Raw genomic sequence first — 24,657 nt, 5'->3', positions numbered from 1 at the left:
GATCATCACTAAAAACAAGCATGTGGATGACAAGAAGGGAGAACCATGTTCTCTTTCAGCTGAGTATTTCTTGAGCTGAAGAACCTCTTCACAGACCCATGTAGCTTTTGGAGGGTCAGAATACTCTAGGCCTTCCTTTGGCTTTCCACATTAAAGAAGGGCAAGGGGAAGAAGAGCAGGAACTACAGGTTACCCATACATAAGAAATCAGTGAGTAGCTGTGAAAGGGACTTTTTCTTTGATTTTTCAATTTAAATAAGTGAGAGGGAAAATTTCTGATCATTAATCTGAAAAATGAAGAAAGGATGGATTCAGAAGATGCCAAATATGAAGAGCAAATGATTAGTGCAAAAGTTAGTTTACCATATTTTAGCCACCAACTTATTGCAGAGGACTCTGAGGTCTATATTTCCAGATCTTTAAGCTCCATATCTCCTATTTTTTCTACTAGTAACTTCCCCTGAATATCTGATGCAATTCGATATACTCTCACTGGAGTATATACTGTCTACTCAGCTAGGTAAGATGGAAGCACTCATAGACCAGATGTAACGGTCAAGTGACAAGCGCAGACTGTGGACCCAGATGACCCAGGACTGAATTTTGGATTGACTACGTAATAGCTGTATGACCTTGGGAAAAATGCTAAGACTAATTTTCCTTTATCTGCAAATTAGGGAAGACGAATACCATCTCATAGTAGTAATGTGGGGACTTAGTACTTGATTCAGTGGTTACTATCTCAGTGCTGGGAAGCTGTGCAAATGAACTGAATTTCATCCATTCATATTAAAATCACTGAAACCAGGATGGGTTTTACAAACTCTGCTGGCAAGACCACATATGGTTTGGAAGAAAATCCAAGAAACAGTGGTGGAGCCCTCTGAAGAAATCATCCTCTGATAGGAAGGGTAAAAATAGAAGTCAAATACTCTGAAGGGAAAGGTGATAGAGGAGAGACAAGTACTAAATATGAGAAAGTTTTAGGACTACCTCACCAGTTTTTCACTTATATTTTACTTTCGTCTATGCAAGAGGAATATATGACACACATATAAAGAAAACTAAAAGAACAACTTCTTCATTGAAGAAAGCCTTTAAATGAGAAGTGTCAGAGTTTAATCAGCACCATGCCCTTTCCAATTCACGCCTGGCAGAACTTAGGATGGTGTTATATGTCTCCAGTTTGGTGAAATATTGTAGTACACGTTGGTGAGTAAATTAGACCATGTTTCAGAATCAGTATTACAAAGAATGGGAAAGATTCTTTTTTTTAGGTTTTTATTTAAATTCCAGTTAACTAACCTACAGTGTAATATTAGTTTTCAGGTGTACAGTATAATGACTCAACACTTTCATACATCACCTGGTGCTCATCACTGACAAGAGCACTCCTTAGTCCCCACCACCTATCAGTATGACAAAGAAAGGGAAAGATTCTTTTAAAACCAAAATGTGGGCAGCCCCGGGGGCCGGGGTGGGGGTGGGGGTCTCAGCGGTTTAGCACTGCCTTCAGCCCAGGGCGTGATCCTGGAGTCCCGGGATGGAGTCCCACATCAGGCTCCCAGCATGGAGCCTGCTTCTCCCTCTGCCTGTGTCTCTGCCTCTCTCTCTCTGTGTCTCTCATGAATCAATTAAAAAAATTAAAAAATAAAAGCAAAATGCATGTAAAATTGGAAAGAATGATGGCAGAATTCATTCATTAATGCAACAGTTACTGATTTTGCATCTATTCTGTGTCAGGCATTGTTCCAGGAGCAAGGGATGTGACAATAAATAAAAATCTTTGATGTCAGGAAGCTTAATTTCATGTGTGTGAGATAGACATTATGTAAAATAACCAAATTATAGTGTTTGTTAACTTTTAAGAACTAGAAAGGTGAAGCAGGGAGAAAGAATAGAAAGTTGGGAGAAGTGTCATTTTCAGTAGGGTCATCAGGGAAGATGTGCAGAAGGTGAGGGAGCCAGGCATATTTGGTATTTAAGGGAAGGACATTGTAGGCAGAAAAATACAGCAAGTACAAAGACTCAGAGGCAGAGACCCATGTAGTATATTTGAGAAGCACAGCAAGGAAGCTAGAGGGTCTCAAGAAGGATAAGAGAAATAGAGTGTAGACAGAAATAAGGTCAGAGAGGTAAGGAAATTGGGGATATGCAGATTTGCTAGATCGGTGCTGGTCAATAGAAAATTAAGGTGAGCCACATATGTAATTGAAATTTATAGAGTTGCCTTATCTTTTTTTAAAAAGTGAGAACAGATGAAATGAATATATTTCACTTAACCCAATATATTAAAATATTATTTCAACCTGTATGTCATATAGAAAGTATTAGTGAAAAATGAGATGAATAAAAATGAAATTGTTAAACAGTTTTATGTTTTACAGCAGTTGTAGGTTCTCAACAAAATTGAGTAGAAGGTACAGAATTAGAGCAATTTTTTTGTACTAAGGCTTTGAAATCTGATGTATATTTTGCACTTAAAGCACATCTCAATTCTCCTAACATCACTTCAGGTGCTCAGTAGCCACATGTGAAGGTATTTACCGTATTGGACAGCACAGATCTAGACCCTGACAGAACCATGTAATGACTTTGGCTTTGCTGTGAATAAATTGAGAGGCAGAAGAGTTTTGACTGCAACAGTAATATAACATGACTTGGATTTCCATAGGATCCCTTAATATGACTTGAGTTTTCATCGTGTCTGCTTTGTTGAGAATAGACGGGTAAGAGAATGTCTCCTCAAGTGCCCCAGAAAAGACTTTGGACAAACTCTCATCGAAGAGAAAAACTGAGTATAAACAAACATAAATTCAATAAATGGACCTGGCTTGGGGAAAGAGTGTAATAGTAGTTCTCTCAACACCCTGTCTTTGTACAGGCTATAAATAAGATAGGCTGTGTCTTATTCCTACATATGGAAATCTCTTGTTTCCTCTCATGGACTGTGAGATCCTCAAGGCAAGGCACACAATATATCTATTTTTAATCCTATGCCCAGTAGCCCTGCTGGAAGTTAGTAAGCCCTCAATAAATATTTGTAAAGTTAAAAAAAAAAAACAGCTAAACATCCCCCAAATGGAAACAACCCAAATGTCCACCAACAGATATATATTCAAACAGTTCAATACTCTACAGCCAGGGGATTAAATAAATTAAGCTATATACCACATAGTTGATTATTGTAAACATTGTTGAATGAAAGAGACAAGACACAAAAAAGTATATAGCATATAATTCCATATACTCAGTTTTCAATATAGGCATCATAATCCAAGTTGACAGGATACTGGTTATACTTGGTGGTAGTAACTGCAAGGGACAAGAGGGGCCTCTGGGCTTTTGATAACATTCTATTTTCCTGGCCATTTGTATTCTTATTAAAAATATATTGAGCTATTATAGTATAGGTGTATTTTCAAATATATACATGAAATATAAGAATATGTATATTCAATTAAAACCTTATAGACAGGGGACATGTATCTCTCAAAAAAATAACGAAACAAGACATTGTAAATTACCTGAGGTGAAGACTATTTTGTTCAACTATATTACAGTTCCATGTTAGAATAAATTTATGCCTAATTGAATAACATACACTATATAAATTTTTCTAATTGAAAACTTCCACCAGTACAACATATATTATGTATTTAAGTCAATTTTATTTTCCACTTTCCTAAGAAAAATGGTGAATCATAATTTGGAAAACATTTTAACATATAAAAACTTAGTGTTGTTTTTAATTCCCAAGCTTTTACTTTAACACGACAATTTCCCAGAAAGGTGTATTTTATTCAAGCATTTTTTTTTAAATAAAAAACAAGCAAACAGAGCTTTTTTTTATGATGGATTTGGGAAGAAGGCTGCGTGAGGCCTCCTGGTGCCTTTGCCGGGCTCTGGCCTCCTTTGCCTCGCAGGGCTGCCGGGAGTCCCTCCAGCCCCCCACCCCCCACTCCCCAACCCTCCCCCGCCAGCATCGTCCTCTCCTCCCACTTCCCACCCATCGCGGGGCTGCTTCTCTGTGGATGAAGTTTTTGGGCCTCCTGGCCTCAATGGGAGTTGTCTTTTTAGGTCCCTAACCTGGGACTGTGACTTCTGTCTTCAGCAGTATCCCGTCCATCCGTTCCGGGCTTGTTCTTTTTTTTTTTTAATAAATTAATTTTTATTGGTGTTCAATTTACCAACATACAGAATAACACCCAGTGCTCATCCCGTCAAGTGTCCCCCCCCAGTGCCCGTCACCCACTCACCCCCACCCCCCGCCCTCCTCCCCTTCCACCACCCCTAGTTCGTTTCCCAGAGTTAGAAGTCTTTATGTTCTGTCTCCCTTTCTGATATTTCCCACACATTTCTTCTCCCTTCCCTTATATTCCCTTTCACTATTATTCATATTCCCCAAATGAATGAGAACATACACTGTTTGTCCTTCTCCGATTAACTTACTTCACTCAGCATAATACCCTCCAGTTCCATCCACGTTGAAGCAAATGGTGGGTATTTGTCGTTTCTAATGGCTGAGGAATATTCCATTGTATACATAGACCACAGCTTCTTTATCCATTCATCTTTCGATGGACACCGAGGCTCCTTCCACAGTTTGGCTCTTGTGGACATTGCTGCTAGAAACATCGGGGTGCAGGTGTCCCGGCGTTTCATTGCATCTGAATCTTTAGGGTAAATCCCTAACAGTGCAATTGCTGGGTCATAGGGCAGGTCTATTTTTAACTCTTTGAGGAACCTCCACACAGTTTTCCAGAGTGGCTGCACCAGTTCACATTCCCACCAACAGTGTAAGAGGGTTCCCTTTTCTCCGCATCCTCTCCAACATTTATTGTTTCCTGCCTTGTTAATTTTCCCCATTCTCACTGGTGTGAGGTGGTATCTCATTGTGGTTTTGATTTGTATTTCCCTGATGACAAGTGATGCAGAGCATTTTTTCATGTGCATGTTGGCCATGTCTATGTCTTCCTCTGTGAGATTTCTCTTCATGTCTTTTGCCCATTTCATGATTGGATTGTTTGTTTCTTTGCTGTTGAGTTTAATAAGTTCTTTATAGATCTTGGAAACTAGCCCTTTATCTGATAGGTCATTTGCAAATATCTTCTCCCATTCTGTAGGTTGTCTTTGAGTTTTGTTGACTGTATCCTTTGCTGTGCAAAAGCTTCTATCTTGATGAAGTCCCAATAGTTCATTTCTGCTTTTGTTTCTTTTGCTTTCGTGGATGTATCTTGCAAGAAGTTACTGTGGTTGAGTTCAAAAAGGGTGTTGCCTGTGTTCTCCTCTAGGATTTGGATGGAATCTTGTCTCACATTTAGATCTTTCATCCATTTTGAGTTTATCTTTGTGTATGGTGCAAGAGAGTGGTCTAGTTTCATTCTTCTGCATGTGGATGTCCAATTTTCCCAGCACCATTTATTGAAGAGACTGTCTTTCTTCCAGTGGATAGTCTTTCCTCCTTTATCGAATATTAGTTGACCATAAAGTTCAGGGTCCAGTTCTGGGTTCTCTATTCTGTTCCATTGATCGTTGTGTCTGTTTTTGTGCCAGTACCACGCTGTCTTGATGACCACAGCTTTGTAGTACAACCTGAAATCTGGCATTGTGATGCCCCCAGATATGGTTTTCTTTTTTAAAATTCCCCTGGCTATTCGGTGTCTTTTCTGATTCCACACAAATCTTAAAATAATTTGTTCTAACTCTCTGAAGAAAGTCCATGGTATTTTGATAGGGATTGCATTGAACGTGTACAAGCCCTGGGTAACATTGACATTTTCACAATATTAATTCTGCCAATCCATGAGCATGGAACATTTTTCCATCTCTTTGTGTCTTCCTCAATTTCTTTCAGAAGTGTTCTATAGTTTTCAGGGTAGAGATCCTTTACCTCTTTGGTTAGGTTTATTCCTAGGTATCTTATGCTTTTGGGTGCAATTGTAAGTGGGATTGACTCCTTAATTTCTCTTTCTTCAGGCGCATTGTTAGTGTATAGGAATGCCATTGATTTCTGGGCATTGATTTTGTATCCTGCCACACTACCAAATTGCTGAATGAGTTCTAGCAATCTTGGGGTGGAGGCTTTTGGGTTTTCTATGTAGAGTATCATGTCATCGGCGAAGAGGGAGAGTTTGACTTCTTCTTTGCCAATTTGAATGCCTTTAATGTCTTTTTGTTGTCTGATTGCTGAGGCTAGGACTTCCAGTACTATGTTGAATAGCAGTGGTGAGAGTGGACATCCCTGTCTTGTTCCTGATCTTAGGGGAAAGGCTCCCAGCGCTTCCCCATTGAGAATGATATTTGCTGTGGGCTTTTCGTAGATGGCTTTTAAGATGTTGAGGAATGTTCCCTCTATCCCTACACTCTGAAGAGTTTTGATAAGGAATGGATGCTGTATTTTGTCAAATGCTTCCTCTGCATCTAATGAGAGGATCATATGGTTCTTGGTTTTTCTCTTGCTGATATGTTGAATCACATTGATTGTTTTACAAGTGTTGAACCAGCCTTGTGTCCCGGGGATAAATCCTACTTGGTCATGGTGAATAATTTTCTTAATGTACTGTTGGATCCTATTGGCTAGTATCTTGTTGAGAATTTTTGCATCCATGTTCAGGGATATTGGTCTGTAATTCTCCTTTTTGGTGGGGTCTTTATCTGGTTTTGGAATTAAGGTGATGCTGGCCTCATAGAACGAATTTGGAAGTACTCCATCTCTTTCTATCTTTCCAAAGAGCTTTAGTAGAATAGGTATGGCTTCTTCTTTAAACGTTTGATAGAATTCCCCTGGGAAGCCATCTGGCCCTGGACTCTTGTGTCTTGGGAGGTTTTTGATAACTGCTTCAATTTCCTCCCTGGTTATTGGCCTGCTCAGGTTTTCTATTTCTTCCTGTTCCAGTTTTGGTAGTTTGTGGCTTTCCAGGAACACGCCCATTTCTTCTAGATTGCCTAATTTATTGGAATATAGCTGTTCATAATATGTTTTTAAAATCGTTTGTATTTCCTTGGTGTTGGTAGTGATCTCTCCCTTCTCATTCATGATTTTATTAATTTGAGTCTTCTCTCTCTTCTTTTTAATAAGGTTGGCTAATGGTTTATCTAGCTTATTAATTCTTTTCAAGAACCAACTCCTGGTTTTGTTGATCTGTTCCACAGTTCTTCTGGTCTCAATTTCGTTGAGTTCTGCTCAAATTTTAATTAACTCTCTTCTTCTGCTAGGTGTCGGGTCTATTTGCTGTTTATTCTCTAGCTCCTTTATGTGTAAGGTTAGCTTTTGTATTTGAGTTCATTCCAGTTTTTGAATGGATGTTTGTATTGCGATGTATTTCCCCCTCAGCACTGCTTTTGCTGCATCCCAAAGATTTTGAATGGTTGTATCATCATTCTCATTAGTTTCCATGAATCTTTTTAATTCTTCCTTAATTTCCTGGTTGACCCTTTCATCTTTTAGCAGGATGGTCCTTAACCTCCATGTGTTTGAGGTCCTTCCAAACTTCTTGTTGTGATTTAGTTCTAATTTCAAGGCGTTATGGTCTGAGAATATTCAGGGGACGATCCCAATCTTTTGGTATCAGTTCAGACCCGATTTGTGACCCAGTATGTGGTCTATTCTGGAGAAAGTTCCATGTGCACTTGAGAGGAATGTGTATTCAGTTGAGTTTGGATGTAAAATTCTGTAGATATCTGTGAAATCTATCTGGTCCAGTGTATCATTTAAAGCTCTCGTTTCTTTGGAGATGTTGTGCTTAGAAGAACTATCGAGGGTAGAAAGAGCTAGATTGAAGTCACCAAGTATAAGTGTATTATTATCTAAGTATTTCTTCACTTTGGTTAATAATTTGTTTAAGTATTTGGCAGCTCCCACATTCGGGGCATATATATTGAGGATTGTTAAGTCCTCTTGTTGGATAGATCCTTTAAGTATGAGATAGTGTCCCTCTTCATCTCTCACTACAGTCTTCGGGGTAAATTTTAGTTTGTCTGATATAAGGATGGCTACCCCTGCCTTCTTTTGAGGACCGTTTGAATGGTAAATGGTTCTCCAACCTTTTATTTTCAGGTTGTAGGTGTCCTTCTGTCTAAAATCAATCTCTTGTAGACAGCAAATAGATGGGTCCTGCTTTTTTATCCAGTCTGAAACCCTGCGCCTTTTGATGGGGTCATTAAGCCCGTTCAGGTTCAGAGTTACTATTGACAGATATGAGTTTAGTGTCATCATGATATCTATTCAGTCCTTGTTTTTGTGGATTGTTCCACTGAACTTCTTAAAGGGGAATTTTAAGAGTCCCCCTTAAAATTTCTTGCAGAGCTGGTTTGGAGGTCACATATTCTTTCAGTTCCTGCCTGTCTTGGAAGCTCTTTATCTCTCCTTCCATTTTGAATGAGAGCCTTGCTGGATAAAGTATTCTTGGTTGCATGTTCTTCTCATTTAGGACCCTGAATATATCCTGCCAGCCCTTTCTGGCCTGCCAGGTCTCTGTGGAGAGGTCTGCTGTTACCCTAATACTCCTCCCCATAAAAGTCAGGGACTTCTTGTCTCTTGCTGCTTTAAGGATCTTCTCTTTATCTTTGGAATTTGCAAGCTTCACTATTAAATGTCGAGGTGTTGAACGGTTTTTATTGATTTTAGGGGGGGATCTCTCTATTTCCTGGATCTGAATGCCTGTTTCCCTTCCCAGATTGGGAAAGTTTTCAGCTAGGATTTGTTCAAATACATATTCTGGCCCTCTGGACCTTTCGGCGCCCTCGGGAACCCCAATTAAATGTAGGTTTTTCTTCCTTAGGCTGTCGTTTATTTCCCTTAATCTGTCTTCATGGTCTTTTAATTGTCTGTCTCTTTTTTCCTCAGTTTCCCTCTTTGCCATTAACTTGTCTTCTATGTCACTCACTCGTTCTTCCACCTCGTTAACCCTCGTCGTTAGGACTTCTAGTTTGGATTGCATCTCATTCAATTGATTTTTAATTTCTGCCTGATTGGATCTAAATTCTGCAGTCTTGAAGTTTCTTGAGTCCTTTATGCTTTTTTCTAGAGCCACCAGTAGCTTTATAATAGTGCTTCTGAATTGGTTTTCTGACATTGAATTGTAATCCAGATTTTGTAACTCTGTGGGAGAGAGGACTGTTTCTTTCTTTTGAGGTGAGGTTTTCCTTCTAGTCATTTTGCTCAGTGCAGAGTGGCCAAAAACAAGTTGTATTGGAACACGGGGGAGTATCTTCTGATTCTGTAGACTTTAAGTCCCTTGAATTCCCCTGGAACTGGTCCGTCCAGCTGGTCTTCTGGGGGAGGGGGCTGTTGTGCTGATTTTCAGGTGTTAGCACTTGGGGGAGCTGCTCTGCCCTGCCTGGTGCAGGGCTCAGCGGGGGTTATTTACCCCGTGAGGCCCCAGGAGGAACAGCCCCAGTGGCTATGGCAGCTCTGGAAGCCTGGATTCAGCCCCCGCAGGAACTACGGGGCTCTCCGTCTGCAGGGCCTGGAGGCTCCGGGGCGGGGCCGCTGATCTGCTCAGCTCGGGGCAGGAGCGTCCTCGCTGTCCTGGGCCCTCCCGGCCTCTGCCTGTCCCGGGGGAGGCCGGATCCTGGGCTGTGTCCCGGCGCCCTGTGCTCCGGGGCCTGCGCTGTTGGATTCGCGCTCCCGCCCCGCAGCCCCCTCCGCGGAGCCGCCGCCCGAGCCCCTCCGAGCTGCTCCGGGTCCCGCCGTGCGCGCTGCAGCCCTTAGGGAGCTCGGCGCACTCTCCCGGGGCGCAGGTGTCTGTTAGTGTCCCCGGGAGCCCGAGGGCATCCCCGCCCTCCTGGGTCCTGCTCCAACTCCCTGCGAGCCCCTTTCCCCCGGGAAGGTTGGTGCAGCTCCTGCTCCTCCGGGACGGGGCTCTCCTGTCCTGGGGACACTCGCCCCGGCCTCAGCCCGGCTCCTCGCGGGGCCCCTCCCCCTCGGAGGCCTTTTGTTTCTTTATTTCTTTTTCCCCGTCTTCCTACCTTGATAGAAGCGCGGACTCTTCTCACTGTAGCATTCCAGCTGGTCTCTCTTTAAATCTCAGGCCAAATTCGTAGATTTTCAGGATGATTTGAAGGTTATCTAGGTAATTTGGTGGGGACAGGTGATTTGGGGACCCTACTCTTCCGCCGTCTTGCCCCTCCCTCTATTCAAGCATTTTAAAGCATGAAACTTCACATTTTGTACTTACGCTAGTGGAGTGGCTCTCATCCTGGGGTGGTTTTGCTCCAGGGGGGGTATATGGTAGTGCCTTAAGACATTTTTGCGTGTCACAGCTGGGGGGAAAATGCTATTGGCATGTAGTGGGGAAAGACCAGGGTTACTGCTAAGCCTCCTATGATGCAGAGAACAGCCCCTCACAGCTAATAATTATCCAACCTGAAGTGTCAGTAGCTCTGAGGTTGGAAAACATTGCTCTAGTTTAATAATGTGATGTTGTTGGAATTTTAAAATCAGAATTTTGTTTCTTTACCAATTTTAATCTCTTACATTTTAGAGATTTTGGAGATATTGAAATTGCTTTGTCAAAGTAAATGAATTTTCTTTAAAACTTGTGTATTGTTAACATCTTTTAAATTGCTTATTTTCTTGAAAGTGTTACTATGGGTTTTTTTGTTGTTGTTTGTTTCTGAGTTTTCTTTAAAAAAAGATAGAAAAGTTTGAGAAATATGTTGTTTATAACAGTTTTATTCATATTTCTCCAGGCTAGAGGAACAAAAGAATATCTTGTCAGAATTTCAAAGAGATGTAAATGAATTTGTTTTATGGTTGGAAGAAGCGGATAACGTTGCTAATATTCCACTTGAACCTGGAAATGAACAGCAGCTAAAAGAAAAACTTGAACAAGTCAAGGTAATTTTGTTTTCTAAAAACCCCCAGGGCCTACTTGTATAAAGAGTATATGAATCTATTTTTAAGGTATTTAATCATCGATTTCCTGCCCATTAGGTTATTGACAGTGCCTCACTAGATTTTCTCAAAACTTTATATTATTTTAACCCAGTGTTTCCCAGCGAGTATATTTTTTTTTGTAAAAAGTGTGTGTGTGTGTAAAATGCATGGCACTATTTTGAAAACTAATTTGGAATTAATCTTAGAAGTATTAGAGAATTTTACAACCCCGCATTCTTTCAAAAACTAGAGGGACTTTATAGAAATGAATCCCATTTCTCAGGAAAGATCTTAATTGCCAAATCAATCTCACTATTTCAGCCTCTAATTAGAGGTGTTCAATTCGCCTGAAACAGTGTTTTGTCTGGGAGTGGTTGGGGGTTCGTAGTGTTGGTTCACATTCCATACTAGTTGAAAAGACATCCAACCTATTCAGGTGACTTTTCTTGCCTTCTTGCTGCGACGTCTGCTTGTTACTGATTACCTTACCTGGCTGACTGACATGTCCAGATTCTGCAGTGGGATTAACTCTCCTGGTTTTAGTTTTAGGACAAAAACTTATTTGGATCTGTTTCACTGTAATTCTTGAAGGGAAGGTGAAAGGGAAAGAGAAATTAACATTTAATCACCCTCTATTATGTGCTAAGTATTAGATGTACTTACATCTGCTATTTATTTAATTTTCATATAAAACTTTCAAAATGGTTGTTGCTGTCCTCATTTTACAAGGTCATACAATCAAAGTGAAATGGAATTTCTCCTTTATCAATGATTCAGTTCATTTGTACATGCAAATTAGACTCCAATATCAACCACTTATTTCTGTGAAACAAGAAATTTGTACCTGAATGGAGGATAAAGTATAAAAATAAAATTAATGCTTAGTTTAGGTAAACAGATATTGAGCATCTACTCTATGTCAAATATTACAAAAACAACCCACCATGTTTTGGATCTATAGTTTCATTTGAAGATGAGTGTATCATAGAAATAATTAACTCGGTTCTGGAAAATTGATCTTTCCTAAGTGTATTGAGTGTTATAGATAGAAATATAATTGATAACTCATTTAAGAGACATGTTTAGTGGCATTTACTTATTAATAAATATGCATTGATTTTCTTTTTTTCCTTAGACAATCTAGATCAGCACTATCCAACAGAACTTTCTGTAATGACTGTAATTCTCTCTCTATTGTCTATTGTAGTAGCCAAGAGCTGTATGTGCCTTTGGGTACTTGAAAGGTAGTGTGACTGGGGAATTGACCCTCGTGTTATTGAAATTTAATTAATTTAAGTAGCCTCATGTGGCTAGTGATACTTTATTGGACACTGCAGTTCTAGATGACACAAATAAATAAAGGACAGTTATTACAGCCAGTAATAGTTTTGTAGGTCTTGGGAAAAGGGCATTTATAAGGGAGACTGAATGAATTAAAGAAATTCAGGGATGCAGAGGAGTCAAAAATAAGTGTTCTTGAATGGAATTGCCCAAGTAGGAATCATAGCTCGGTTGCTTGCTACTTCTGTGTACTTGGAGCTGGTACTTAACCTCTCTGTTGGAATTTAATCTCTCTGTCTCAGCTTCCTTCTGCACAAGAGGAAGATAATAGGATCTATCTCATGGAATTATATTATCTCAGTTAATTTTTATATACTACGTGATGAGGTTAACGCAGCACCCAGTACATGGTATGGTCTCAATATTAGTTATCTCTTAATATGATAATGCAATTTGTTACTCAGTAGTAAATTATAGCATGGAGGCTTAATACCTGAGAGGAGGATGAATTTACCTAGATTGCTCTATTTCTGACAGATATATGTTTTCAGACCCTTAACAATGCTTGGGGTGTTATTTTGGAGCTCATGATACCATGTAGTACTTTTTTTCTTGAAAACAATCTGTGAGGGATAAGATATTCTGGTCCTTTCTAGCACTGGTTTATCTACTTGAGAGTGGGTGTTCCAGTCCATCAGTTCCATACTCTGTAGAAAGCGGTTGATACTTGAGGTACCTGTTGGCCTTCAGTCAAGTTGCTTCGTTTTGATAGACTAATCAATAGAGACAAAGATAAGATAGTTGGAATGGTGCTGTAATTCATTTTAAACATTGTTGCATTTGTCTGTTTCAGTTACTGGCAGAAGAGTTGCCCTTGCGCCAGGGAATTCTAAAACAATTAAATGAAACTGGAGGAACAGTGCTTGTAAGTGCTCCCCTAAGCCCAGAAGAGCAAGATAAACTTGAAAATAAGCTCAAGCAGACAAATCTTCAGTGGATAAAGGTTAGATACTAACCATCTTTTCCATCATATGTGTTTAATGTTGCCAATGTTTGTGTTTGTTTTGTTTTTTGGGTGTTTTATTGCTGGGATTGAGGGCAGGGAACTGGTATATGGATTGTTGTGTTTTTAACCTGACCATTTGATTTGGCTCCTTGACTTATTATGGATGGAAAGAATGGTGATGGTGGATGGCAATACATAAGTGCCTGTATTACTTTGCATGAGTTGTGCCAAAGAGTTAGACTGGTAAAGGGATGGAGTAATTCAGTGTTCAGGTATATGCTGATGGTATTTAAGCAAAATGGAGGTGGTCCACTTCAGCCAGTATTATAAATCAATATCATTTATCCCTCCTTATAGCATAGATTTAATCAATGATTAATGCATGTTGACCTCAGAAAGGTGTTTTATTTATTTGTTTGTTTGTTTGTTTAGTTTCTTGGTTACTTAGTCACCTAATGTGAGTCTTTGTCTTTCTACCTTGGATACTTTATAAATCTAATATTTTAAAATATTTATCAAATCAATACATATTTATCCTTTAAAATCAGTGCCACATATGAATTTATCATGAAAAGCAACAACAGTCTATCAAAAGACAATTATTTTCCCACCGTACTTCTATGGCAACTTTGTCATAAATCATGTGAACATATATGTGAATCTCCTCCTGCATTCTCTATTCTCTTCCATTCGACTATGTCTGTCCTTCAACTATTACCACACTGACTTAATAAGAATCATTTTTTAATAACTTTACTGAGACATAATTCATATACAATGCAAACACCCATTTTAAAATGTATAATTCAATGATTTTTGTGTATTTATTTTTTTACATTGTGGTAAAAAGGCTATAACATAAATTTGTCATTTTCATATTTTTAAGTGTACAATTCAGTGTCCTGTATTACATTCACAATGTAAAACCATTACCATCATCTATGTGGAAAACATCTTCATCACCCCAAACAAATCATCAAGCATCCACATCCTGTTACACACACAATTTCCAAAGTCCTCTCTATGTAATTTTCCTGTTCTAGAAGCTCATAAAAGTAGACTTATACTCTATCTGTCCCTTTCCATGTAAATTATTTCACTTAGCATAATTTTTCTAAGGTTCATCCATGTTGTAGCAGGTATCAGAATGTCATTCCTTTTTATAACTGAGTAACTTTCCATTGTATGCATATATGCAATTGTTTTGTTTAAGTTTGGGGGATCTGCTAATCTAAACCCGCGGACTTTGTTCTTCTTAGTCCACATTGTCTTTGCTATTTTTGGTTCATTGATTTAGCAAATAAATTTTAGAACCAACTTGTCAATTTTCACTGAAGCCTGCCAGGGTAATGATTGGAGTTGTGTTGAATTTGTGGATCAGTTAACATCTTTATAATATTGAGTCATCTAATCTGTGAAAGTGATACATCCTTTCATTTATTCAGGTCTTCTTGAATGCTTTTTTCATCATATTTTGCAGTGTTCAATCCAGAGGACCTGCACATCTTTTATTAGACTTCATCCCTGATATTTGACATTTTGATCCTATTTCATAAATGGGATTCATTTTGAGTTTTATTTTCTCTTTGTTGTTGGTATATAAAAATATAATATATTTTTGTATATTACATATTCACTGTCCTTGCTAAATTCACTTATTAATATTAATAGTTTTCAGAATCTTTTGCATTTTTTATGTGCACAGTGTGTCATCAAACCGAGGTAGTTTCTCCTTTTAAATCCTTCAAATTTTATTTCTTACATAGCCTAGGACTTCCAATATAATGTTTAATAGAAGTGACAATAATGAGAAAACTTGGCTCATTCCCTGTCCCAGGTGGAAAGCTTTCAATGATTTATCACTAAGTATATGTTTGTCATAGGACATTTTATAGGTTATTTTAATCAAATTAAGAAATTTCTCCATATTACCAGTTCATGTTTTTATTATGAACATGTATTAAACATATTCAAATGTTTTTTTTTCTATATTTATTAAACGTATGATTTTTCTCCTTTGTGTGAATGTGGTAAACTACAGCCATTGGCTCTGGAATGTGAAACTACTCTGGGATTCCCAAAACAAATCATACTAGTCCTGATGTCTTGTACTACTTTATAGATTGCTGAATTCATTTTTCTAATATGTTGTTTAGGATTTTTATATTGTTGTTCATGACAGAAAAAGGTCTGTAATTTTTTAATAATATCTTTCTCAAGTATTGATAACAATGTTAGACTAGTTATAAAAACTAATTGAGAAGTACTCTCTTTTTTTCCTGGAAGAAATTGTTGAAGATTGGTATTATTCCTTTCTAAGATGTTTCAGAGAATTCAATTGTAAATCCATCTGATGATGAAGTTATTTTTTGTGGGAAAGTGTTTGATGATTGATTTGATTTCTTCAATAGATACAGGGATGGTGAGATTTTTCATTTCTTTATGTGTAAGCTTTTGTAAGTTGTGTCTCTCAAAGAATTTGTCTATTTCCATGTCATTTTCTCTTTTTGGGTTGTAGACTTTATTCATACAGTCAGTGGTCTTTTATATATTTATGGATAAGAATGAGGAAATAGACTGTGGGTGCATCTTGTTGGCTGCGATATTTTACTCCGTGTGCTAAGGCAGAGAGCTGACCCTGTTGCTAAAAGACATCTTCAAATTCTATACTGCAGTGTGATCTATTCTGTGATATCCACAATGGCTACTGAGATTCATTCCAGATACCAAGTTTATTTTTTTAGATAAGAACCACTCACTTCTTATTTGTATTGATTCATATTTATTTTTGCTTGTAAGTAAATGTTAAGGGAAGACCATTCAAAGTGGTAGTTTTGCTAGTGGAAAATTTCCATCTACAAACTTTAATAACTAAATTTTAACCCACTTCTTAGCCCCAATCATCATGGCATTTTTCATCTAGTCTCCAGATTCTGCCAAGGTCAGATCTCCTTGTACCTAAGGCTACTTCTCCCTTACTTTATATGTCTTCATGTATCTCTACTCATGTGACATTCCAAAAATGTCTTGAATCCTTGCATCCGTTTTTGACCATAGTTCTACTGCCTTATTGAGCATATTTAACACCTGTTAACTGTTCCATCCTGGATATAATACAAACTGTAATCCTTTAAACCAGGGTTAAATCCATGCCAAGAAGATGTCACTGAACTATAATTTTCACATAATATAAAATGCCTTATTTCAAAAATGGCACAATTGCTTCTTAAGAATTGATCTTTTTTTATCAACACCCAACTAAATTGATAGGTTTAGAAAAGTTATACTGAGAAAAGTTTCTGTATGTAGATGATGGGGAAGAAAATACTAGAGACTTCCCTGTCAAAGGGTGGAGTCCAATGTGGTAGCATAGAAAGATCCTAAACTCACCTCCTCCCATGGACACAGTGAATAAACAGCTATGTAAGAAATAGTTCCCTCTGAAAAACATCTGAGAACTAGCTGAACAGTTCCTCGATGGCAAAAGATAAAAATGCCACATCAAGACAGGTAAGAGAGGCAGAAACATTGTCTCTTCAGAAATATGGCATGGCAACTCACAATCAGGATGGATTTCATAGAATAGGATCTTCTACCTGAGGAACAAGGGCTTAATGCAGGCACCCTAACCCATGGGACCTGCACTAGAGACATGAGCCTCCAAAGCATCTAGCTTTGAAAAACAGTGGATCTTACATCCAGGAGACACCCAACAGGGTGTAGGGAACTTAGATACTGCTCTTAAAGGGCTCAGCACAATGACAACATTTTGGAAAATGCTTAGACTTTTGTGAAGGAGACCCATTTGCTAATCTTCAAGAGTCAGCTAGATGGGCAGGAATTGACTCAAAGTCTCTCCCAGATGGAAGTGCTGGTGGGTGCCACTTTTGCACTCTCCCTTGCTAGCACAGGCAGGCTTGCATAGTTCCTGAAATCTTGGACCACTCTGCTAAAGCCAATGGGTATGCCAGGCCCTTGCATTCTCAGAAATGACTTGATATACTCATCTGGTACCATTTTTTGTAACAGTCACTCAGGGGACACTTCTGGATCTCCTGGTTTGGATGACATCAGGGTTCATGATTGGGGCCCCATAGGACTGTATACATTTGCATACTTTAAAAGCTGCAGTCTGAGGGTCTGACTCCCCTTCAGCCCAAAACTAAGACTGAGATCCCTCCCTTGGGAACAGTAACAGGTTTTGGCACATTGTCAATGACTGGAACCCATCAAAAATAAATCAGGCTGCTTAGACAGTCACAGAGATTCAAGAAACAACCAAAAGCTACGGCAAAGTTGAAGGACAAGTTTCATCTCCTACACAGGTAACTCCTTCAAGGCCAAGTGGGGTAGCTGTTTCTCCTAATAGATAGAAACAAACATAAAGAGTCATGTAACATGAGGAAATAGAGGAATATGCTCCAAAGGAAAGAGCAAGATAAAACCTCAGAAAAAAAATAATGAAATGGAATTAAATAGTTTACCTGTTTAAGAGTTTAAAGGAATAGTGATAAATTCACTCATCAAACGTGGGAAAATGGATGAACATAGAGCTTCAACAGAGAGATAAAAGACATAAGGAAGTACCAATCAGAAGTCACAAAACTGAAGAATACAAAACTAGCACTGAAAAACACACCAGAGGTATTCTTTTTTTTAATTTTTATTTATTTATGATAGTCACACACACACACAGAGAGAGAGAGGCAGAGACACAAGCAGAGAGAGAAGCAGGCTCCATGCACCGGGAGCCCGACGTGGGATTCGATCCCGGGTCTCCAGGATCGCACCCTGGGCCAAAGGGAGGCGCCAAACCACTGCGCCACCCAGGGATCCCACACCAGAGATATTCAACATCAGACAAGACAAAATGGAAAAAGAATGAGTGAGCTGGAATACAGTGCAGTGGAACTCACCCAAACAGAGCAGCATATAGAAAAAAGAATTTTAAAAAGTTAGTATACTTAAGGCACCTTAGGACAGTATCAAATAGAATAACATTCACATTATATGGATGCAGAAGAAGAAAGAGAAAAAGGGCAGAAAAAATATTTTAAGAAATGCTGACAGAAAAACAACCTAACCTAGGGAATGATATAAGCATCCACATCCAAGAATCCCAGAGAATTACAAATAAAACGAACTCAAAGATATTCACAATAAGCCACATTATAAATAAAATGTCAAAAGTAAAGATAAAGACAGACTCTTAAAAGTAATGAGGGAAAAAATGTGTTATATACAAGGGAACCCCCATAAGAATCTCAGCAGATTTTTCAGCATAAACTTTGCAGACCAAAGAGAGGGTCATGACATATTCAAAATGCTGAGAGGAAAAAACTTCCAGCCAAGAATACTTTACCTGGCGAGGTCATCATGCAGAATTGAAGAAGAAATGAGTTTTCCAGAGAAACAGAAACTAAAGGAGTTCATCACCATTAAACTGGCCTTACAAAAAATGTTACAGGGAGTTCTTTAAGCTGTAAAAAAAGGGCACTAATCAGTAACAAGAAAACATGAAAGTTCAAATATCACTGGTAATGGTAAATATATAGGAAAGGTAGTAGAATAATCACTTATAAAGCTAGTATAGAGGTTAAAAGACACAAGTAGTAAAAATAATTAAAACTGCACTAATTATTTAAAGGATATATAAATAAAAGATGTAAAATGTAATAACAAAAATATAAAAAGGGAATGAGTGTGAAAAAGTCAAGTTTTAGAATGCATTCATATTTCAGTTGTTACCAACTTAAAATAGACTGTTAGATATATAGGGTGTTGTGAGAACCTCATATATAAGCACAAAGCAAAAACCTATAGCAGATATGCAAAAGATAATGAGAAAAGACTCTAAATATAACAGTAAAGAAAGGCATCAAACCACAAGGGAATAGAGTAAGGAAGGAACAAAGAACTACCAAACAATTGGAAAACAATGAACAAAATGACAATAAGCACATACCTATCAATAATTACTTTAAATGTAAATGAACCTATCAATAATTACTTTAAATGTAAATGAACTAAATGTTCCAATTAAAAGACATGGAGTAGCTGAATGGATGAATATAAAAGACCCATATACAAGCTATCTAAAAGGAACTCACCTCAGATGTAAGAATGCACTGAGACTGAAAATGAAGGGGTGGAAAGCAATACTTTATACTAATGGAAACCAAAAGAAAGCTGGGATAACTATACTTATTAGACAAAAGAGACTTTAACATAAAGACTGTATTAAAAAAACAAATAAGGGCATCAAATGGTGGTAAAGGAGTTAATCCAACAAGAGGATATAACAGGAGCAAATATTTATGTACCCAACATACTTAGCACCTACGTATATAGAGCAAACATTAATAGACCTAAAGGAAGAGACAGCGATATAAAATACAATAAGAGCAGGGGACTTTAATACCCTATTTACGCCAGTGAATAGATCATCCAGACAGAAAATCATAAGGAAACATGGCCTTAACACATGAGACTGACAGACTTAATAGATATATACAAAATATTCCATCCAAAACAGTAGATAGTATATTCTCAAGAGCACTTGGGACATGTTAAGTGCTTAAATGAGTCAAGCCTCAATAAATATAAGAAGACTGAAATCATATCAAGCATATTTTCCAACCACAATGGTCTGAAACTAGAAAACAACTACAAGAAGAAAAATGGAAAAACCATAAATGTGTGGTGATTAGACAAAATTCTATTCCATAACCAATGGATTAATGAAGAAATGAAAGAAGAAATAAAAAAAATACTTTGAGATAAATTATAATGGGAATATAACAATCTAAAATCTATAGGGTAGATTCTAAAGTAGTTCTAAGAGGAATGTTCATAGTGAAACAGTCCTACCTCATCCAAACTCATTGTATGAGGCTAGCATTACCCTGATACCAAAACCAGACAAGGTTGCCACAGATGGAAGGAAGGAAGGAAGGAAGGAAGGAAGGAAGGAAGGAAGGAAAGAAGGAAGGAAAGAAGAGAGGAGGGGAGAGGAGAGAATAGGAAATTAGAGGCCAATATTCCTGATGAGCATATATGCAAAAATCCCCAACAAAGTTTAGCAAACTTAATTAAACAATGCATTTAAAACAATCATACACCATGATGAAGTGGGATTTATTCCAGGGATGCAAGAATAGTTCTACATCTACAAATCAATGTGATACAACATATTAACAAAATGAAGCATAAAAATTACATGATCATCTCAATAGATGGAGAAAAAGCATTTGACAAAATTCAATGTCCATTTATGACCAAAAACTCTCAATACAGTGGGTGTAGGTGGAACATACCTCAACATAATAAAAGCCATATATCACAAGCCCACAGCTAATATCATACTCAATGGTGAAAAGCTGAAAGCTTTTTCTCTAAAATCAGAAATAAGACAAGGATGCTCACTCTTGCCACTTTTATTCAACGTAGTATTTAAAGTCTTAGCCACAGCAATTAGGCAGGAAAAAGAAGTAAAAGGCATCCAAAGTAGAAAGGAAGAAATAAAATTGTCACTATTTTTGGACAACATGATTTCATATAGAATTTATACTTATTTTCTGTGTAGAATTTATAGAGAAAACTTTAAAGATTGCCCTAAAACTATTAGAACTAAGAAACAAATTTAATTAACTTCCAGAATACAAAATCAATCTATAAAAATTTGTTGTATTTGTATATACTAACAGTGAACTATCATAAAAATTCAGAAAACAGTTCCATTTATAATTCTATCAAAAAGAAGGAAATACCTAGTAATAAATTTAATCAAGGAGATGAAAAACCTGTGCTCTGAAAACTATAAAATATTAGTGAGAGATATTGCAGAAGACACGAATAAATGGAAAGATATTCCATGTTCACAGATTTGAAAAATTAATCTTGCTAAAATATGCTACCCAAAGCAATCTACAGATTCATTAAAAATCCCTATCAAAACTCCAATGACATTTTCACCAAATGTCACAAACCAAAAATTTACATGAAACTATAAAAGAACTCCAAAACAATTTTGAGAAGGAAAAACAAAACTAAAGGTATCATGTTCCCTGATTTCAAACTATATTACAAAGCTATATTAATCAAAATACTAGGGTATTGATATAAAAATAGACAGAAGAATGGAACAGAATAGAGAGCCCAGAAATAAACCCTCATATATATTGTCAATTTACAACAAAGGAGGTAAGAATATGCAAAGGGGAAAGGACAGTCTCTTCAATAAATGGTGTCAGGAAAACTGGATAGCCACATGCAAAGGAATGAACCTATACCATTACCTTACAACATACATGAAAATTTACTCAAAATAGTTGAGAACTTGAACTTGGGGCTTGAAATCATAAAACTTCTGGAAGAAAATATAAGCATGAAGTTCCTGAACACTGGTCTTGATGATGATTTTTTTAGGTCTGACTCCAAAGCAGAGGCAACAAAAGCAAAAATAAGCCAAATGGAACTTATTAAACTAAAAAGCTTCTGCACAGCAAGGGCAACCCTAACAAAATGAATAGGCAACCTACTGAATGAGAGAAAATATTTTCAATTCATAAGAGGTTAATATCTAAAATATATAAAGAAGAACTGCAACTGCATAGCATAAAAACAAACAACCCAATTAACAAATGGCAGAGGACTTGAGCATTTTTCTAGGAAGACATAAAGATGGCAAACAGGCACATGGAAAGATACTCAGCATCATTAATCATCAGAAAAATGAAAAACAAAACCACAATGAGATACTACCTCATGCATATTAAAATGTTTATTATGGGGACGCCTGGGTGGCTCAGTGGTTGAGCATCTGCCTTCAGTTCCTGGTGTGATCCCAGGGTCCTGGGATCGAGTTCCACATCAGGCTCCCCACGAGGAGTCCGCTTCTTCCTCTGCCTATGTCTGTCTCTCTCCCTCTCTGTGTCTCTCATGAATAAATAAGTAATATCTTTATAAAAAATAAAAAAAAATTAAAGTGGCTATTATCAGAAATAGAAGAAATAACAAATGTTGCAGAGGATATGGAGAAAAGGGGACCCTTATGCCCTGTTGGTAGGAATGTGAGTTGGAGCATCCACTATGCAAAACAATATGGAAGTTCTTCAGAATTTTTTTAAGTGCCATATGATCCAGTAATTCTACTTCTGGATATTTATCTGAAGAAAATGAAAACACTAAATCAGAAATACATATATACCCCTATGTTTATTGCAGCACTATTTACTGTAGTCAAGATACAGAAACAAATTATATGTCCATCAATGGATGAATGGTTGGAGATGTGTATGTAATGGAATGCTAGTTAGACATTAAAAAATAATGAAATCTTGCCATTTGTAACTTGGGTGCACCTTGAAGGAATCAGGCTCAGGGAGATGAAACAAAGAAATACAAATACTGCATGCTTCCACTTATAAGTGGAATCTGAAAAACAAAACTCACAAAACAAAACCCATGGGAAGAAATCAAGGAAGAAAGATGCCCCAAAATGTCCCATATCTAAGTACATCTTGGTATCACAAAAGGAACATAAAAATTATAATTGTAGGAAATGTGAAGAGAACTATTTAAAACTATGAAACAGGGGTGCCTGGGTGGCTCAGTCGGTTAAGTGTCTGCCTTCAGCTGAGTTCACAGTCTCAGGGTCCTAGGATCAAGCCCCATGTTGGGCTCCCTGCTCAGCGGGGAGCCTGCTTCTCCCCCTTTCTCTACCATTTTCTCTCTTTCTCAAATAAACAAGTAAGATCTTTAAAAAAAAAACCCTATGAAATATGCAATAACAACTTTATGGGACATGGGTGAAGTTTTTATCTATTCTGCAGCAGAATAAAAAGTCAAAAATTTTTATGATACAAAATTAAAGCTATGACTATGAATACCATCGTGTGTAAAACTATATTATTATATCATATCTTATTATGAATAATTAGGTAAATATTAAGAATGAATGAATAATAAGGATAAAATGAATAACTAATCTTATTCATTCGTCAGAGTAAAAATTATTTAATTGTCTCTTTTCAGTCCCTGTGCCACCCTATGCCTCTTGGTTTAAATGAAAAATAGAAAACAATCAGTGCCAGATTTAAATCAGTACACAAGTTGGCAGTTTTTTAAAGAGTAAGGAAAATGGTCACAATGATCAAGACAAGTCTTGGTCATCATTAAACCTCAAATTCTCAGTCTAGAGAGAAGAAATAATGGGGACCCCTCCCATTTATTCTCTACCCCCTTCCTCCATCTAAAGACTATAATGAGTGGTATCATTGTAACTAGTAAGTCAGGGTTGTTGGGATACAAATATGCCAATTCCTTAACATGCAGCTTCTCCAAAAATGTCATGTCAAAATCCCTAGCAGCAGGTGCTCTTCTCCCCACTAACTTTGATATGCTATATCCTGCATGTTAGCCAATTTAGCAATTGCTATGAGACCTTTGTGTTTAGTTAGTGAATAAAGAGAACAGCGATTGGAGGTAATATAGTGGTTCCTTTACAGGAGTGATGGACCCTGTAATGAATTTGTTGCAAAACTGCGTTAACTTGTCTTGACCCGGATAGCTTCTCTTTATAGCAGAGATGGGAAATGCTACTCTAACAGTGAATATAGGCCTTGGTTTAAGTTTATGGTTACCTCCAGATAAGAAACGTGAAGTGAAATCCTTGTATTTATCTAATACATATCTCGATCTTTACAGTATTTAATAATAATACCTTTAATGTCCACAAAATGGGAATGTTTTTGAAGCTAGCTTCGGTGTGTTTTTCTCTCTGTCTTGCTCTATAATCTTCATACACATGTCTGACTCTATTGTTTTGAGTATTTATCACTCTTGATACCTCTTTGTATGCGTTCTCTGAACTTCTCTGTGGGGTGTCTGTTGGGGAGATTCTCCCTTCCTACCTCTCCCCATCACTATCACTCTCTTCCTATTTCTCTGTTATGTGTGTCTTTGTCTATGAATTGGCATCTCTTTGTGTTTATCAAAAATCTGCTTATCTGCATGTATATATGTCATTTTTCTTCTAGCGAGGTTAGCGTATGTGACACATTATTTCCTTTTTTCTTTCTCTCTTCTAATCCCTTTCATCTTCTGTCTTTGTCACCTAGTGTCCACTGTCTTTATTCTTCATTGCTCTTTTTACTCGTTATGTACAGATATTTTTTCAACGCCCCATTATTTAGAACCAAAATATGTTTTATCAGTATTTATTTTTGAATCATATTGAATTCTTCCTATACTTAATTTAAAGGTGAAATAATGGAACATTTATTTTGTAGACTCATGGGATTATTCAGATGGAAGGGTTCTAATGAAGCTAAATTACTCTCACATCTTCTAGATTAAAACACTGAATCCTAGAAAGGTTATGTGACTTATTTGAGGATACATTGTTCTCTATTTAAATATAAAAGTTGATCCAGAATAAATACTGTTTTATTTTAACTTTTTTGTGAAGCTCAAGTGATTTTTCTGC

At 37.4% G+C, this 24,657-nt stretch overlaps 1 protein-coding gene across 6 annotated transcripts in view; it reads left to right on the top strand.

Moving 5' to 3' along the window:
* DMD (dystrophin) overlaps nucleotides 1-24,657 on the top strand; it is a 2,039,779-nt gene that overhangs the window by 1,261,469 nt on the left and 753,653 nt on the right. For all 6 annotated transcript variants that reach the window (XM_055339022.1, XM_055339018.1, XM_055339021.1 and 3 more), the window contains 2 exons: nucleotides 10,696-10,843; nucleotides 13,017-13,166. In XM_055339022.1, the coding sequence (XP_055194997.1) occupies nucleotides 10,696-10,843; nucleotides 13,017-13,166 (298 nt within the window). The remainder of the gene's footprint in view (nucleotides 1-10,695; nucleotides 10,844-13,016; nucleotides 13,167-24,657) is intronic.

This window comes from Nyctereutes procyonoides, unplaced genomic scaffold, assembly GCF_905146905.1.
Source record: "Nyctereutes procyonoides isolate TBG_1078 unplaced genomic scaffold, NYPRO_anot_genome, whole genome shotgun sequence".
In the NCBI taxonomy this organism is placed as follows: Eukaryota; Metazoa; Chordata; class Mammalia; order Carnivora; family Canidae; genus Nyctereutes; species Nyctereutes procyonoides.
This window is presented reverse-complemented; position numbering and strand designations above follow the sequence as displayed.